General features: G+C 39.8%; 1 protein-coding gene and 1 long non-coding RNA gene across 6 annotated transcripts in view; one reads left to right on the top strand and one right to left on the bottom strand.

Moving 5' to 3' along the window:
- Positions 1-17,218, bottom strand: part of RNF111 (ring finger protein 111) — a 44,880-nt gene extending 27,662 nt beyond the window's left edge. For 2 of the 5 annotated variants that reach the window (XR_011154091.1, XM_069025410.1), the window contains exons 1-2: positions 16,996-17,073; positions 6,667-7,562 (exon numbers count right to left, since the gene is read on the bottom strand). Coding sequence is in view for 4 of the 5 variants with exons in the window: in XM_069025410.1 (XP_068881511.1) it covers positions 6,667-7,543 (877 nt within the window). In the remaining variant the exon portion in view is untranslated. Of the gene's footprint in view, positions 1-6,666; positions 7,563-16,332; positions 16,819-16,995 lie in introns of those variants that run through there. The other 3 variants (XM_069025411.1, XM_069025412.1, XM_069025409.1) reach the window with 2 other exon arrangements.
- Positions 2,023-13,920, top strand: LOC138116287 (uncharacterized). The gene is made up of 3 exons (XR_011154092.1): positions 2,023-2,150; positions 12,726-12,865; positions 13,470-13,920. It is a non-coding gene; the product is annotated as an uncharacterized lncRNA (long non-coding RNA).
- Positions 17,219-17,588: the final 370 nt, after the last annotated feature.

The raw sequence follows: 17,588 nt of genomic DNA, 5'->3' as shown, positions 1-17,588 counted from the left end.
CCAGCTAAATCTGTATAATGACAGTGTTAACTATACTAACCCTGCAGTTCTTGAAGGTTATCTCCCATCAAGAAGAGGAGTCTGGACTGTTGACAGCAAAAGAGTTACGCAGATGTAAGAGATGTATTTTGTACTGCTTTCAGAATAATACCTATGGCTACAAAACAAACACAAAATCATCTTCCTGCAGGCATACATTATTTCTCTCTGTCATCTTCTGAATCACAGAATACAGTAAGCAAATTATAATCTAGCTATTTGTGAGTAAATTAGCCTTTGGGCCACCACTGACTCAGTCTGCATTTTAAGTGAGCTACTTAAAAACAAAACTTCTGAAAATAACAGCAAGAACTTCATTAATTTCCACAGAATTTGGGGTGTTTTTTCCCTTCTCACAGCCACAAATAATATTTTATAGTGCATGCAAGACACCAATTTTCAGCTTGCAAGTTTTGCATTTCCCGTTCAGAGCTTTCAATAACCATTAGTAATTAAGTTTTGTATGTGACTATTAATCAAAAATGATCAGTAACTTCTTTACATAAGTTTTCTCCCCTCTTTTAAAAGCCTGTTTTATGATGGAAACCGAATGCTCATCTGCCCTGGGGAAGGGATAAACTGCACAGGCTTGAATCCAAATCTGAACATGTCTAAAACTATAATCCTCCCTTAAAAATACAAACATACTCTCCCTCCAGGCCTTACCTGACAAATACAGTAAATCTGTCATAATAAAGTACTTTATTAAGCAGAATATAACTTTTATAATGAAATAAATACAATACTGGACTCTTAAGTCCAATATTTAGATCAGTAAATGACGGATTTTTCCCTAGAAAGTTGTAAGATTACTTCACAACAGCAATTGCTATGTGCCACTGACGGACCAACTTGCTGAGAAGCAAGCTTTAGAATCAAATACTTTAATAATCAAGAAGTTGTAAGCAAGAGACTAAGCTTTGCACAGTATAGCATGTATAATATATATAATTATACTACTATTTAACTCTAAAAGATCATGGCATAACTCCATGATTAATCAATCATCACCACAAGTACTCCTCCAAGGGCATAAATAACACTGGTATAATAGCCAAATTTATGTTTGGCTGACTGTTGTCATTCCCACAGGGTATTTTCACATCTGTTTTTGCAATTAACATGGAGTTTAACTAGTCTGAATATTACATGGAAGATATTAAAAGCATTTTACTATACACAATTTCAAATGAGACAGTCTGATCAAGTCTTAAGTGAAACCAGAAGAGATTTAAAATAAGTAGTCAAGTTCCAGTGACAGAGATGACTTATTTTGAGTTCCATGCCTTCACTGGATCAGACCAAGAGCCCACTCAGGCACATGTTCTCTCTACCAACTGCAGCAGGTAAAACTATGTAGTCAGAGCAGAAAATTCAGGCTACAAATTTTAACTAAAAGCTCTCACACCACCCAGCACCCACAACAATGTCACAGACGTCAGAGCACACTTTCTTGTCCAGTCATTGCTCATGGACAGCTGTCAATAACTGTGTTGAATCCCTTTTTGAACTTGGGACTACAGCCCACTACTGTAGAGGCACTACTTGCCTCTACAGCCACTTACACTCATGAATTAAAGATAATGACTTGGATAGTAATTCAGCTTGAAACAAATAAAATAATATCCTGCTAGTATTACTGAGTACCGTCTTCTTTACCTCTCAAATGTCTTGAACTAGGTATGGCTGGAACCCCTGCTCTGACCCGTTAACACTTAGCATAACACCACTGCATGAGGAGCCATCCTCTGTAACTGAGCAGGTCACGTATTTGTCGGCTTTGCCCTCATTCTCAAGCTCTGAAGGTCCTGTGAACCAAGCAGACAGTACAAATATATTTGCCCTTTCCCTCCCTAGATGTCTCAAGATTCCTGGGTGCCAGGACGATCACTCCCTTCCCCTGGTGGCCTTGAACGTTCCAGGCAGGCAGCCAAGCAGGTGTTGTTGACAACCCTGCCACAGCACAGGGGAGCTGGAGAGCACCCAGAGCACTGGCCAGAAAATCCAGCAGTTACAAGCCCCAAGTGGGAACCTGGACCAGAAACATGACCTCAACCCCTTACTGGTGGCAAGGGACACTTCTGTCATCATCTGCTTCCTCTGAGGACTGAGTGAGTAACTCATGTTCTTTTATATGGTTTTTGAGTCTAGATTATGATTCTTATATTGAAAAATCAAACCACACATTAAGATTTGACCTGATCTGCAGAATGTCCAGGTGATTAGAAATTTTAACTAAAGTGGTAGTATAAATTTTGTATTATGGTACTTACAGATTGTATTACATTGATTCTGCTTATAGAAATCCTGTGCCATTCTACTCATAAAATTATAATATTCTGCTAAGAAAAGAAAGACTTAATTGTAACTATGATTCAGTGCTGTCAACATTCTGGCAAAAACCTGCCTGTTCCCTTAGGGTTGGGTGATGACAGTTTTTCTATACCTGAGACCACTTGGAATATACTTTCCAATAGCTGGGCATGATAGGAAAAAATTTTCCAAAGCACACAAACTGCTTAGAGGTCTGCACCCTGGTGGAAAAGACAGTCAACCACAGTTTAGGGGATTTTGTCCAACTATGAGCCATGATAACTCAAACCTGTACCAACTGTTCTTAACCTTGCACTAAAATCAGTCCTATGGGCAATGCCACAACAAGCCAATTCTACAAGTAGCATCCTTTCAGCAAAGAAAGCTGCAGCAGGGAAGTGCCAAAGTGAATTCCACACTAACTTCTATTACTGTAGCTATTTAAAGCCCCGATTCACAGCAGATGAATATAGCAACACTGATTAATGGCCACTGCTCACAAAGCCAGGTGCTTCTTTCCTCACCACTTCTCAGCTCTTCTCCGGTAAGCAGCTCAGTAAACAGGATACTTATACGCTTCCTTATCCACTAATGCTGTTGAGATAAAAGCTTGAAATTATGAGCTGTATCAGTTCCTGTGAGAAAAGGACTGCATGCTGTAGTTTGTAGGAGGGATTAAGTAGCTGAAAAATAATCAACTCTTAACAACAGGCAGCTCATTTCCACTTAATACCTATTAATCTTAAACCTGTTAAAATAATCTGAGCATAAAGCGGTATATGCTTAAACATTTTCACCAGCCTCTGGCTTGTAAAATATTGAACATCTACATTCAATATTTTTTTGGGAGACAGACAAAAAATGTTAGAGAACCAAGAGGACAGTAGTGAATAAACACTGTCTTATCACTCTAAGCAGCTTTGACCAAAATTTGGAGCAGTTTCTCATCAGCATTACAGTCTTAAGAAAAACCTGTCTCATATTAGTTGTTCAAAAATATAAAATAACATGTCAGACCCTGAAGGAATATTAAGTTATTAGGTGAACAATTTGAACAATTTATGACAATGCAAAACTCTACACAGCTTTTTTTTTTTCTAACAACACTTTGCCATTTTCCAGAATTCTGCTTTATTGCCAAATCAGAGTATGTAAGGTTAAAAACTTGCTCGTTCTAGCTTTTGCTAGATTTCCCTCCACAGACTGCCTCCAAAAGGCAGCCCCAACCCTTTAGATCCAAGATGAAAATCAAATACTTGTAGAAGCAGAACATTTGCATCACAACATAAGAGATCCAACAACAGTAAAAGTTGAATTTTGCCACGTTTCATAAGCAAAGTCAAAGGAGGATTATTTCTGTTGGTGTGTATACAGGGTGAGAGAAAAGCTTCTGCATTACCTAAACAAAACACAGAATCAAAATTCATGTCTCCCAGCAAAAATGTGGATGCTTGCTGTCATTTTAACTGCAAGCCCAGTATTGCTATTGAAACCAACTGATCAGCATTGCAAATAGAATCTACACCCCCGTAAGCACCTGCACCTTCAGCTGTAAGGATCAGCTACACACAGCTGTTTTTACACTTATGCCTCCAACTCCTGTCTCCCCTGAATGAGCTTCAGCTGCCCATCCCAGAAGTAATGAGAACAATGCTTTCTATGGCACACAGTTATTAAAACAGTATCATCCAGTCCCTGGTGTCAGGATGTACTTGTTCACACACTCACGCTCTAAAAGTACAGAGTTTCACCAGAAGAATAGCTAAAGCCCTAACAGAAAAGGAGGAAAAGCCCCATATAGTGCTATTCAGTTTTTTGGTAAAGGTTTTGTTAAACAAACAACCGCCCCTTTCACATGTCCATTCATAAGATTTTTCCAATTAGCCAAGTTAATTTTACTAATTTTAAGAACATACTTACTAAATACTTCTTTGGGTAAAAAGGTCTGTTACTTAAATTTCTTGCAACAATCAGAAAGAAAGGTTTTCCAGAATAGTACACTAATTAGATTTACTGTTTCTTTAAATGCACTGTATCTTTAGATAAACATCAACATTCAAAGCAAAGAAATATTTTCTGCCATATCCTTAATACAAATTGCTATTCAGTAGGCTACAAGACTAATCACATCACTTTGAAGCCTGCTTATTAAAAAATCAGTTATTACCACATCTTTTATAATTGTGTTTTCTTTTCCAATTATTATTATTATTCTCCTCCTTTCCTAAGTCTGTTCTCTAGTACTTTTACATGTGTGCCCCAGGCTTCATATTCTTAGCAGAAGATATTGTCCTTCAGCACACTCTGTAATTTCAACAGACATGTGCCAATGTAGAGCAAAGAAATTTTCCCGACCATTAACAAGCTCCTGTGGCATGACTATCAATACAAGCCTTCCGTCATATAGAAACCCAGTCGTGCTTGCTCACCATACAGACAAGCAGCATAGCTGTTTTTCCAGCTGGCCCCATTTCTGTCCTAATTAACTCAATAACCAGAAACGTCTTATATAACAGCACAAAGCTACAGAAAATGTTAATCACATTTTTATCTTGCTAAAAATAGGACACTTTCACAGAGGATGTCTGCTCAACTTCCCATTATATCTGCAATGTAAACAAAATGCTCAAAAAACTTTACATCAATACATATTTCCACTGGAAAAACCCCCACAGTATTCACACACATTAAGCCAGAATCGCTTTTCAGCTCCCTGCAAGCACTGGTCCTGAAGTACAGGCATGACAGGACACAATCTTTAAAGCAAACCTTCTTTCAGTTACAACTCATGTCAGTATTTTAATCTAAAATTAACTGGTGCAGAACTAATTGATTTTTTCATTCATGACAAGAAAATAAGCAATTTCATTAATTGTGCTTTTTAAGCAGTATAAAAATTAAGCCATTGGACTTTTCCACATTTGTGTGGAAGGAGAGTTGTTAATGATCCTACATCATTTTACAGTTACATGAAACTCCACCTTGCCTGAAAATTGTAAGAAACCATTAACTTGGAAACAAAGGTGTTAACACAGTAGTTTCTTAAATGGGTGTTTCATGTAAATGTATGCATATCCCCACACATCTATTATTTACAAATCACATTCTTCAATATGCTTAAACATGCATGTCAAATGTAATTTTTTTAGGCCTAATTAATTTCTATTCCCACAAATATGCATCAAGATAATTAACACTGTGAAATAATTCCTGTTTCAGAGTTATATATGCCCAGCCCTAGCACTGCATAAGTAACACTTTTGCATTACAGATTTTACTTCTTGGATTTAAACATCGCACAAATTATTTCCTGCTACAACAAATAACAAGCAATAATCTAGACTTTAGTAGTACTCTGGTTCTGTTCAAGCATAAATCCTGCCCTAACATGAACATTCACACTTCTTTTTTTTTTTAACCTGTCCTTGTATTTTCAGTCACATTTTCTTAGAGGAATGATCAACAGCCTGAGATATGGTTTTGCTTATTAAAACATATTTGTCACTAGATAAAACACATGGTTGCACAGATTAACACCATGCTGTGTTCTATCTACTTTCCCATGCTCTCTAAAAAGCTGAACTAGAACAGAATGCACAACTACTTTAACTTGGCAAATTTAACATGAAAGGAAATCCAAAAAAATCCATCAATTAACAAAAAACCACAACAAACAAACCAGGAAAAAACACGCAAAACAAACCAAACCAAACTAATACATCCCCCAAAGTCTTCCTCCAAACATTCAAGCATTCAGATACCGTGACAAGACATATTAGAGAAATAACTGTGTAAACCAACAGTTGTACTGAGTTTATCTAGGTAAAACATTCGGCATACATATTTTCTCTTATTATCTCAGTACTAAAGCTACCTTCAACTGACTCATATTTCAGGCTCTTAATAACAATGGACATTTTTTTCTTTATATTTTTTCTAAATTGTAAAGTGCAGTTAAATATTAGCAGATATTTCTACATCCTGAAATTAGAATTATTACCACAATCAGTTCAAAGCTAAAATTTTTAATACAATTCTACAGCTAAAAAAATAAAAATGGATCAACTCAGCAGCATGTGACTAATCAGACTGAGCAATCTTCCACTATGTTCTTTAGAAACCATTAACTTTTACATTCAAGATTTTAGATTTGCTATAATTCTGCTGTAAGATCTGAATGTACTTTTCCCAAGAATTTATGTTGTACTATTTGTAGTATTAACTTCAACAAACTGCTCCAAAGAACTTATAAAAAAGCCCATTGTATACGATGAAAGACAACTAATACAAAATACCTCGGGAATTTAGTTTTACCTGAAGGAACAGCTGTGCTATTCTGGTGGTTTTCACCAGGTGACACAAACAAGTCTTCCTCCCCTTCAGTAGATGAACTCGAAGAAGATTCAGTACTGAGATCATTCTCACTGGAGCTGCTAGAACTGGGGAGTAAAGCATACTTTCTTCGAGCTAACACTTCCCGCTTTTTCCTCTGCATTAAAATTCGTTCTTTTTGGTTCTGTGTCCGCTGTGATGAACCTGTTTTCACAACTCTCTTCCTATATGGAAGTCTTCTTAAAGAACTGTTGTGAAAACAGGGCCTTTTCATCAATAATCCGGGTACAGAGTCTGCCTCAGTCCGAGGCCACTTGTGTGACCTTGCACTGTGAGTTCTACTTGGAGTATTCAACACTGCCTGAGGGTGTCTCACAGGAGCATCTTTTTCTTCATCAGATGTTACTGTGTCAGAGTCTCCAAAATGCAAACTAGATGAAGGTGAAGAGATACAGTCACTAAAAGAAGAATCATTGTCTTCACTCTGTGTTTCTAGATGCTGTCTCAATCCCAAGATTCCTTTATTTTCTTTATCAGGACAGTTTTGAGTGTATGAAGGACCAGCCTGCTGGCTCTTGCGTTTTTTTCGCACCACAATACCTTTTTCTTGGTCTGTATGGTTGCCATTCATGTCCTTTTGTTTTTGAGAATCACCACACAAGTGAGAGAACTCATTCCCTACTTTACTGGCAATCATCTCAACTTCTGCAGTGAAGCTTTTGGCTGCCCCAATAGGCTCAGGGTTCAAGAGGATCCCCTTCAGACTCTCCTGTCTCTTTGGTGCATCAGAAGGAACTTCACTCTTCATATCCGCTTTTAGAGTATAAACTATATTACATTCAGGAGTCCATTTAGACATGGAAAGATTTAAGAAAGGCCTAGAAAACAAAACAGATAAGCATCAAAAAAAGAAGCATTAGATTTTTCAAAAGCAAAGCTGAAATAAGAGAAAACCCATTTACTGCTAGGACTAATCCCCCAGTGGAAATAGCAAAACGACAGTAACCGAAATACTATTTCAAAATACTAAGAAAACTGCTTGACAATGAAATTTTTTATGAAGACAGAACTCCTATAATTTGCATTGAAGGGAAGTTCTTATGGTCAGTGAAAACAGTATCACTTTCACAAAGCAAATATTGGTGTATGTCACCAGCAAAACAGATGATGTCTGCTTTACTGATACTTAAGTATGGCAGTTACAGGCTACTGCTTATAGAAGTTAGCTGAATTTTGGCTAAATAGCTCCCGTAGCCATCAACTAAAATGCATGCTTAAATAAGACCTGTATCTTCCCCTGCAGCAGAACACCTACAGTAAATACTTCAACACAATACATGGTGTTGTATGGTGTCAATTGACCTATAAAACAGTCAGTTGCTTAGAATTCATGGTTCTTCTCTGACATGAAGAGGAATGAAACATTCTGAAGATTCTGAAGGGTTATTATTTTGGGGCAAAGTAATAAAAATCCATTTATTACCTTGAGTCTCTTAAAAACCACCACACATTAGCAGTACAGTGTACAAAGCTATTTTCAGTCCATGTACTTTTGACTCTTACCCTATGACAGAAACTGAGTATATAATACTCAGTAATATGTTCCCTTACCAGTCAGTACCGGCCAGGTTCCCCTCCCTGCCAAAATATAAAGCTGCCAATGTACAACATCACCCTCAAAGAAATACTTTTGTACTGGAAAACACAGACAACAGCAACCTCAGTAATAGATTCATGTTCAATCTGCTTCATCTGACATCTCTGCCTCTGGTTTAAATTCCCAAAAGGGAGTGATGAAACAATTTAGTTCCAATAGTGATAACAACTGAAACACTCATTACTGTAACTAATATCAGGGGGTTTTATGCCTCAGCTGAATAAGCTATAGCAGATACTTGACAGCTTACAGCAAGTTGTGCTGAACTACCAAAAGGCTGCTTGAGAAAACATGCGCAACAATGCCCTAAGTGGAACAAGGCAGCCAAAGCAGCACAGCTGGAATATGCATGAAGTCACAAAAATCATCTGAGCTATCTAGAAACAGCACCAACAGCCACTCAGAGGCACCCTGACAGGCCTGGGATATTGGTCTGCATGAACCTCCTGAAGTTCTACAAGGCCAAGTGCAAAGTCCTGCACCTGGGCTGGGGCAATCCCAAGCACAAATACAGGCTGGGCAGAGAGATGAGTGAGAGCAGCTCTCAGGAGAAGGACTTAAGAGGGTGTTAATGGATGAGAAGCATTACATGACCTGACACTGTGTGTTTGCAGCCCAGAAAATCAATCATATACTGGATTGGCTCAAAAGAAGCATGGCCAGCAGGTCAAGGGAAGGTATTGTCCCTCTATTCCACCTGAACTAACGTGTCCAGTTCTGGGGCTCCCAGCATAAGAAGAATGTGGAGCTGCTGGAGCAAAACCACAGGAGGGCCATGAAGATGCTTCAAGAGGTGGAGCATCTGTCCTATAAAGATAGACAGAGAGCTGGGGTTGTTCAGCCTGGAGAAGAAAAGGCTCCAAGGAGACATTACAGCATCTTCCAGTACCTAAAGGGGCTTCAAGAGAGCTGGAGAGGGACTTTTGACAAGGGCATGTAATGATGAGACAAGGGAGAATGGCTTCAAACCAAAAGAGGGCAGGTTTAGATTAGGTATGAGGAAGAAATTCTTCCCTGTCAGAGTGGTGAAACACTGGAACAGGTTGCCCAGTGAAGCTGTGGATGCCCATCCCTGGAAGAGTTCAAGGATAAGGTGGATGGGTTCACAGGAAAGCTGGGCTTTAAGCAACGTGGTCTAATGGAAGGCATCCTTGTCCATGGCAGGGAAGCTGGCAGTAGATGACTTATAAGTTTCCTTCCAACCCACACTATTCTGTGATGATTCTATGATCTGTGGCAGGTTAAGCAGCCCTATCTATTCAGGTCCAGAAGCCTCTGCCTGAATGTCGAAACTCTTCAAAATGCTAATGCACTCTTACATGCAGTGCTAATACTGAACACTCTCATTTATTCTGTCATGGAACATATAAATACAAGATCAAGACTACAGAACAGATTTAATTAAGAATTTTTTAGACTGTTTCACAAACTGATGCTTTCAGGAGCAGTTGTGAGCTGTTCCTAACAGACCCTAAATAATTATGTATTTCAGTCTGCAGTTGGTATAAACTGTTGCATCCTCCCAGGCAGCCTGTGTTCTCTTCATAGCCATAAGCAACTAACAAGTACTACTCATGTGATGCAATTTGGAATAAAAAGATTGAAAAAGGCATATATGCTGCAGAACTAACATCTAAAGAAGCCATAAGGTCACAGGATCTGTCTGGAGATTAAGAATCTTTTGGATCCTAGAACCCCAGCTGAAAAGCCCCATTTGAATGTTCTCACTGGAAATCCTACAAACATTTATAACAATTACTGTTAAATATGAGGCCTGTGATAAGAAAGTGTTGCTGTTCTCTATTGGAATTACAGCAGACAGGCATGTCTCACACCAAAGTCAAAAGCTATATTCATGCAAATTGGAATAAACCTCCTCTTGCCAGTATAGACAATGGGTTCTTACTTCATCAAAGTACAACTTTTCTTTATAGCAATAAGTTTTAGTGGAATGCACTATATAAGTGCATAAACAGAAGGCTACCCTTTTCTTTAGGGCTGAAAAAAAGAAGTTGCAAAACTGGAAAAAAACTTAGAACAAACATTAGGAGTGCAAAGAGTCTACATAGCAAAAAAAGACTACTAAAGCTGTGGAGTTCTGCTGTCTACCCTTCTCAGCTCGAGCTCCTACACAGCCCTCACTGGGCTCATCCATATCCTCACACACATGCACCATCTTTCTCTGAAAACATTAAGACCAAGACTTCCATTTTATCAAATTTCCAGTAAGGACAGGAATACAGCATTCAAACCTTCTACAAGCACACAGAGAACAAGCAGTACCTAGTCCTTTTTCTGATCCTCTCAAGGTCACTTTTTAGCTCTGTTATTTATGCACCACTGTTTTACAGAAATGTAACACAGTCTAGTCAATCTTCACCCCACTCCAAAAGCAACCCAGACCCTCCCACAATAACCCTTTATTTCATCACAAGTTTTTTTAGAAAATCCATAAAATATTTCAATTTGGGGGGAAAAATATTATTTTATTCAGAAAGCTTAATGTCTTTGAACACAGTCGTAACTTGCCAGCATATACTACATACCCAGCCTACACATAACTGTTTCCCATCCTTTTAATATGATAAGTTCAGAATCAAAGAGAATTGGCCCCTTAATTTTTTTAAGAAACAAAAATCTGAACATTTTCTTATTCTTTTGCACAGAAGGCAAAATTTAAGAGGAACTACAAAAATATTATGCAAATAATTAAGACATTAGAATGAGATCATCTGCTGTTAAAACACTTAGAAGATCCTACAATATCTACTTCTAATTAAAAGTAGTCCTCAGAAGCTTTTTCAAAAAGCAGCAAGATGAAGTAAGCTCAATCAGCATTAGTGCTCCTCTTCCTAATCAAAACATTTGCCTATTGACTTAGTTCCCCATGTTTCCTCCCAAAGTTTTAATTTACTATCTTCTTTTAACCCATTATGACTCAATGAAAAGCTGTTAAGACAACTACCTGAAAACTATAAATAGTTATTCTAAGTTCCCCTCTCATGTGTATGACTATTTAGAATCATGAAGTACACATGACTTGCATCCATTCTTCTCACCACTTAAAACCATTGATATTAATCATTCTGAGACAACAGTGCAAGAAAATTCATGCAAACTGGGAAGTCCCTGGAAACAGGTAAGTAAAAACAACCTTATAGAGACCTTTACAGCACATTTATGATCGCATATCAAAGCAAAACACATTTGAGTTAGGAGATGGAGCAAAGGATTTTGTCATTAATAATTAATTTCTTTATAAGCAATCAAACAGTATGCAGCATTAAAGCACTATAAAGTAGTAAAATGCTTCATTATACAACATATAACTCAGCTTTTTGGTATAAACTTGGCTGATGAATACATGTGACCTATCATTACCTTGAAAGTGTATTTTCAGCTGCATTCTGAAATATAGTCAACTCCCCTCACCACCTAGAAAAAACCTCCTTGCATTTGTCATCCCCTTGTTCAGTCCTAATTCTTGTTTTCCTTGCATATGGTCACTGAACTCCCAACAAACTTTTAAAACTAATTCCCTTCCCTGATACGCGGCTTGTATCACATATTACTTTTAACATTGCTTTTACTCTGACAAGCTAATACTGGTACTGTTAGATTAATGACAAAACCTTTCTTTCATCTCATTAAAAAGATGTATTCTTATTCTTTCAGCAAGGCTTTTCCATTAGATGTATCAAGAAACAGGAAAATGAAAAAGGTTATAAAATTCATACAATGCCTTCAGAGAAGTGAAAAAACCTAAGTACTGCTACTTTCCAATCTCAAGGGCAGGCAGCCAAGCAAGATCGACTCCTGCATGGCCCTGGCACACTGGAGGCTTGCAGAAGGCTTAGGAGCCACTTCAGAAGTTGCACCCCCAACTCAATCCTGTGGAGATCAAATCTCAGTGCTATCATGCCCTGCTGCTTCAACAAAATAAGGAACTCACTGAGCAGTTCGCAAAAAAAAAAACCCACTCATTTTCCTAAAAGAGGCAGTCCTGCCTTATTAATTTCATTTCTATCACACAGGGACAACCTGTATGCCTGTACAATGCAGAGTAAGTGACAAGAAGAAAAACATCTAATACTCAGTTCCACTATCAGGAGAACAAGTGCAATCAGATTTCAAAACTTTATTGCGTTCTTCTTCACTTTTGCTTGTTCTTCACTTTTTATCACTACATTACAAAAAGTGGGCTCTTTTAAAGCTTGTTTTAATGACTAAATTTTAGCATCCTATATATTGGTCTTCTAATCTTTGACAGAAAATAAAGCAACTGATAAGTTAAAGATCTACACATTTTATAAAACAGCAACAATCAGAGGGTAATCTGAAATTCTGTAGTGTTTGCACTGACATTATGTATCTTTATTCACAGGACAATATTAAATACCACTGCAAAGAGCTCTCAATTTCCTTTCTGTGCTTTAATGCAGCCATGGTGATGACTCCATTTTCAATGACAAAATTACTCGAGAATTCTCCAAGAAGAATACTTATCTTCTGCCCTACAGACAGGTACAGTATTTCAGAATAACAGGCATAGTATGAGTTACTAACTGCATGATAATGTTCTAGAAACAGGTTCTTGCTTACAGGCTCCCAAAGCCAGACCACTACGTCCATTCCAGTTAGAAGGGTTTGTCTGTGCTTTGCAGAGGTGCTACTGCTACATGAGCCGCAGCAATGCAGGGAGGCTTACCCACCCCTTGCAGGGAATTCTAGGAACCATCACTGGCTTGGAAAGTCTACTCTTGAAGTGAAACGACATTATTTCAAATACAGTACTACCCTTACTAAACTTTGCAAAGCCATCTTAAAGTCAGACTACAGTAACTGTACCGTCAAGTACTGTAATGAACAGCATCCAGCCTCTGGACCAGCAAATCTCCTTAATTTTATCCCCAAAAATAATTCTTCTGGGACCTTCAAGGTTTGCTTCCAGATGCCTACATCAAGTCAGTGCCTTACAGCAATTATCTTGTAACAGAAATGTCAGGCCCCCTATAGGACAGCTACAGAATGCCTCTGTTGTGCCACGTTGCCATTCACCTCTGAGACTCAACAGCACTGTACTCCTAGGGAGAGACTACTGAAGTGTCTGTCTGACCTCTTCCAACAGAATCCAGCACACGACAGCTACAAACAGAAGAGCTCTTCTGCAGGACAGGATCTATGGCCTGGCTCCAGTTGGAACAGACAAAATGCATGGAGCACGTGCAGCTGGAGGCACCTCATGTTAGATCGTGAGCTAAGAGCCATTTTGAAGAGCCCTCTGAGCACAGGTGAGCTGTCCTGCACAGAGCCCTCCCAGCACAGGTGAGCTGTCCCACTGAGTCAGTCCAAGGCCACAAGGCACCCAAGGAAATCCCAGCCTCAATCAAGCATTACCATGCACACACCCACCTAAACCTGCCTGCCTTTGCATGATGGATGCAAGCAGGTGTATTTGACAAACATGGTGCTCACAAACACATTCTTCAGTCTAGACATTTCTTTGCTCTGTCCTAGGCTCAAATCAGTTAGCCACATTAACACTATGTAAATCATGGGTTTAAAATATTAAGCATTATGATTTGGCAATCAGGAATGTTTTGGCTTCAGTGAACTCCAAGAGAAACATAACAGCAACAAACTTGGGAATAAAAAGTTGTAGCTTTATAGAAGAATGACAAAATGCAATTTTTTATTGGAACTTAAGATCTTAACTAGGAATTTTGCTTCCTGAGACAGCTAGGGAAGTTCTGAGTTACACAGCCATCAAAAATTATTTTAAAAATTGTTTCTTAGTCCTCCTGGAATTTTTGACTTTTGAGGTATGTGTAACTCTTCTTGATGTAGTGTCATTTTGCAAACACTTCTTGATAAAGCTTTGAGGAGCAAAGTGAAACATGATCTTTGCCACAACTCCTAGTAACAATCTTTCAAGTTGAGAATTGTAAAATTAACCATTAGGACAGTTTTATGCTGTTCTTCAGAACACCTATGAGAAGTAGGGGATTTTATTGATACTAAGTTGAGTAGATCTGCCAGCTTCAGAGGAAAGGACACTGCAGCAGACTTCTCCACTCTGCACCCAGTAGAGCCAAAGGTAAACATTTTACCTAACAGCAGTCAAATATTAGGACTAAACTGTATTGGAAAAAAAAGAAGACAGAAGCAAATAGCCCTTACTGGTCTCTTGCTAGTAAAGCCATGAACCAGCCTTCTCAGATTTCACTTGGTAAACACTTAATAAGGAAGACATCATTTTAATTTAGAGCAATTCCTTTTCCAAATAGCATAAACTATATAAAACAGCAAAATAATCCTGTTTTATCACCAGATCTGTAGTGATTTGGCTGTTTGCATGTCAATAAGGTTGAAAAGAGATTTATAAATGTGCATATTGAGCATGGGATACACGTACAACGTAAGGATAGGATAATTACTCTAAGTTGTAGTCTCCTAAGTTTTGTCAGGGTAGCAGCTTCCAAAGTTTACAGTGCTCTTATAAGAAACACAAAATGTATCCACAGCTGAAGTCTTTAACTACTGAACTTCCTTCGAGATTAAGTACAGATCAGTGTTTTTCTTGGGGGGCTCAGGTCAGGCCTAGCAGAGAACCCTAATGGGGCAGAAGCAGAAGTAAAGGGAAAAAAAAGAAAATGTTTCTTTCACCAACCCAAAATTTTGCTCACAACTGACTTAAAGGAGGTTGCACATAGGAAAGCTTTCAGGAACTCTTTATACATCTGCCTACTGCAAATCCACAACCCTGTACTATCCCCATTGTTTACACATTAATGATATCATCCTATTCCCCATCCCATCATCACTCCCCCCTCAATTTCTCTCTTTATTCAACTGCTTGACATCTAAGCCTCTATAATTCATCAGTTATGGAAGAGGGCACTATCACCTCTATCTTCTCAAAACAATGTCCTCACCATTAGAAGAAATATAAACAGCTGAATGAAAGATTGTACATCTTGGGAAAAAAAGCCAGCAACTGCTGTCAGCTAAATGTTACTGCAACACAGCCACCTCCAGTGAAAATCAACTGCTATAACTGATCTGGTTATGTAGGTCAACAAAGTTACTAATTCAAAGATAAAGTGAGTCACAGTCATGTTAACATACACTCTTAATACACTTTACAAAAGCCAATGCTTCCTAAAAGACATATTTCTGAAAGGTCAGAATGTTCTCATCCATATTTTGAAAGAACATGCAAAATATGCATGAACACTATGAGCTGTTGTTCACCCTCAAGCTCCCAATACCAGATACAAACACAGCTGTAGCTGCCAGGGCTTCAACCATCAATAAAAACCACCAGGTTTTTAAATAGGTGAGACCTCAAGAATTTTAAAAGAGGAAGCTTGGTGTCTTATACAGTATTATTTAATTAAAGTGAAACACAAAATGTTCTTACAGCCTTTCCCACCTAATGAATTCCATAGGTGATTCTATACTGTGGATGAGTGCACAAGACAGGTGACCAGATGTTCACTCTATCAAATGAGCCAAGATCACTTCTTTGCCTATCAATCCTTGCACATCAGCAATAATCATCCTGTCTAACAAGGTTTGTTTCTGTTCCCTCCCTGCCCCAAGACAGTCCTTTTATCCAAAAAAAGCGCAAGAACACTTAAATTGCTCTGACAGCAAGAACTACGGATTTGTGAACAAGAAGATGTAATTTCTGGTTTTAAGAGGGCAAAGCATTCTAACTACTTAAATATTAGTTTTCCTGAAAAAGGTTTTTACTAAGTATCCAGCACTAATATACCTTTGGAATTTTCTACAAGTTTCAACAAAGACAATGTAAGACCTTATTCTGCACCTGAAAGCCTAGGTTTCCTTTAGTAGTTTACAATACAAATACCATGACAAACACAGATCTACACAATGAGCAGTCAATTCTTATCTCTTTGGTCAAATCTTTGTTTCTGAAATAACTGCATTAGAATCAAATGATTCTAATTATAGCAAACTCTTACCTCCAGCATTATGTCCTCTTCTGGAGAAGTACTTGGGTATCAGGAATTAAGGGTCTTGTTTAATCAGCTAAAACAACCAGGCCTTGCTTATGAATTAATAAAATCAGTTCAAGCCATGGAAGAGCTTACTCAAACATGAAAATTCCATGAATGCATGCTCAGCCCTAATCACAGAAACACAGACACTTAAAAAAGTACCGACCCTCGACACCTGCCCATTGCAACAGTGACAAGCCTCTGAAGATCCTGGCCTACATTTCTGAAAGAACGCTACTTCCTTGTTTATCAAGCAAAAAACACCTGAAAATGGTGATTTTTTTTTTTTTAGCATGGGTTAAGAGAACACTAACTTCGCAAACAAAACAAATGACGTCATAACAAACCCTATTACGCACAGAAATAGAAACTCATTTCCCTAAGGGGAAAATTTGTGACAAATTTGTGACAAAACCCCAGAGAGTGCTGCGGCTGCCCGCAGTGAAGACACTGCTTTGTGCGTCAATGAGGCGCTGAATAAAAAAGGAAAAATACATTCTGCGTGAAGTTCCCACCCGCCGCACAGCCCCGCCGGTCACCGCTGCCGTCAGGGCGCAGGGCGGGGGAAGAGGGGGAGCCCCCGCCCGCCCCCGGGCCCACCCGCGGGGTCTCCGCCGCCCCCCGTACCTGAGACAGCGAGGCCGCGGGGGAAGGGGCGGGTGCCGCCGGCGCCCTGCCCAGGGCCGAGGGGTAGAAGCGGCCCCGGTGAGCGCCGCAATGACCCCGCGGTGCTGCCCGGCGCGGCTCGAGAGGCCGCAGCGTCCTCGCTGTGCCGGTGCGGCCGCTGCCCCCGGTCCGGTCCCGGTGCGGCCGCTGCGCCGGGCGGGCCCCGCTCTGTTGTGGCGCAGCCCCCGCCGCTCCCTGCCCAGCGCAGCGCGACAGTCGGCGCTGCTTTACAGCCGCCCGCAAAGCGCAGCCGCGCCGGCGTGCGCCCCGCCTCCCGCCGCGCCCCCTGCCGGGTGGCGGCGCAGCCACAGCGCGGACTCATGGCGGGGCTGCTCGGGGGCGGGGCGGGATCCTGAGGGAACCGGACGGGGTCGGGATGGGGTCGGGGCGGGATGGGCTCGCAGGCGGCAAGGTCCCGGCTGCTTTCGCTGCTGCTGTATTTATGCGGTTGTGTGTAAATATCTAAAGCGGGGGTGCCAGCGGATGGACCAGGCTCTGCTCGGTGGTGCCGAGCAATAGGACACAAGGCAGAAACTGATGCACAGAAAGTTCCA

This window comes from Aphelocoma coerulescens, chromosome 10 (genome assembly GCF_041296385.1).
Source record: "Aphelocoma coerulescens isolate FSJ_1873_10779 chromosome 10, UR_Acoe_1.0, whole genome shotgun sequence".
NCBI lineage: Eukaryota > Metazoa > Chordata > Aves > Passeriformes > Corvidae > Aphelocoma > Aphelocoma coerulescens.
The sequence above is the reverse complement of the archived record's forward strand: the minus strand, read 5'-3'. Positions and strand labels throughout refer to the sequence as shown.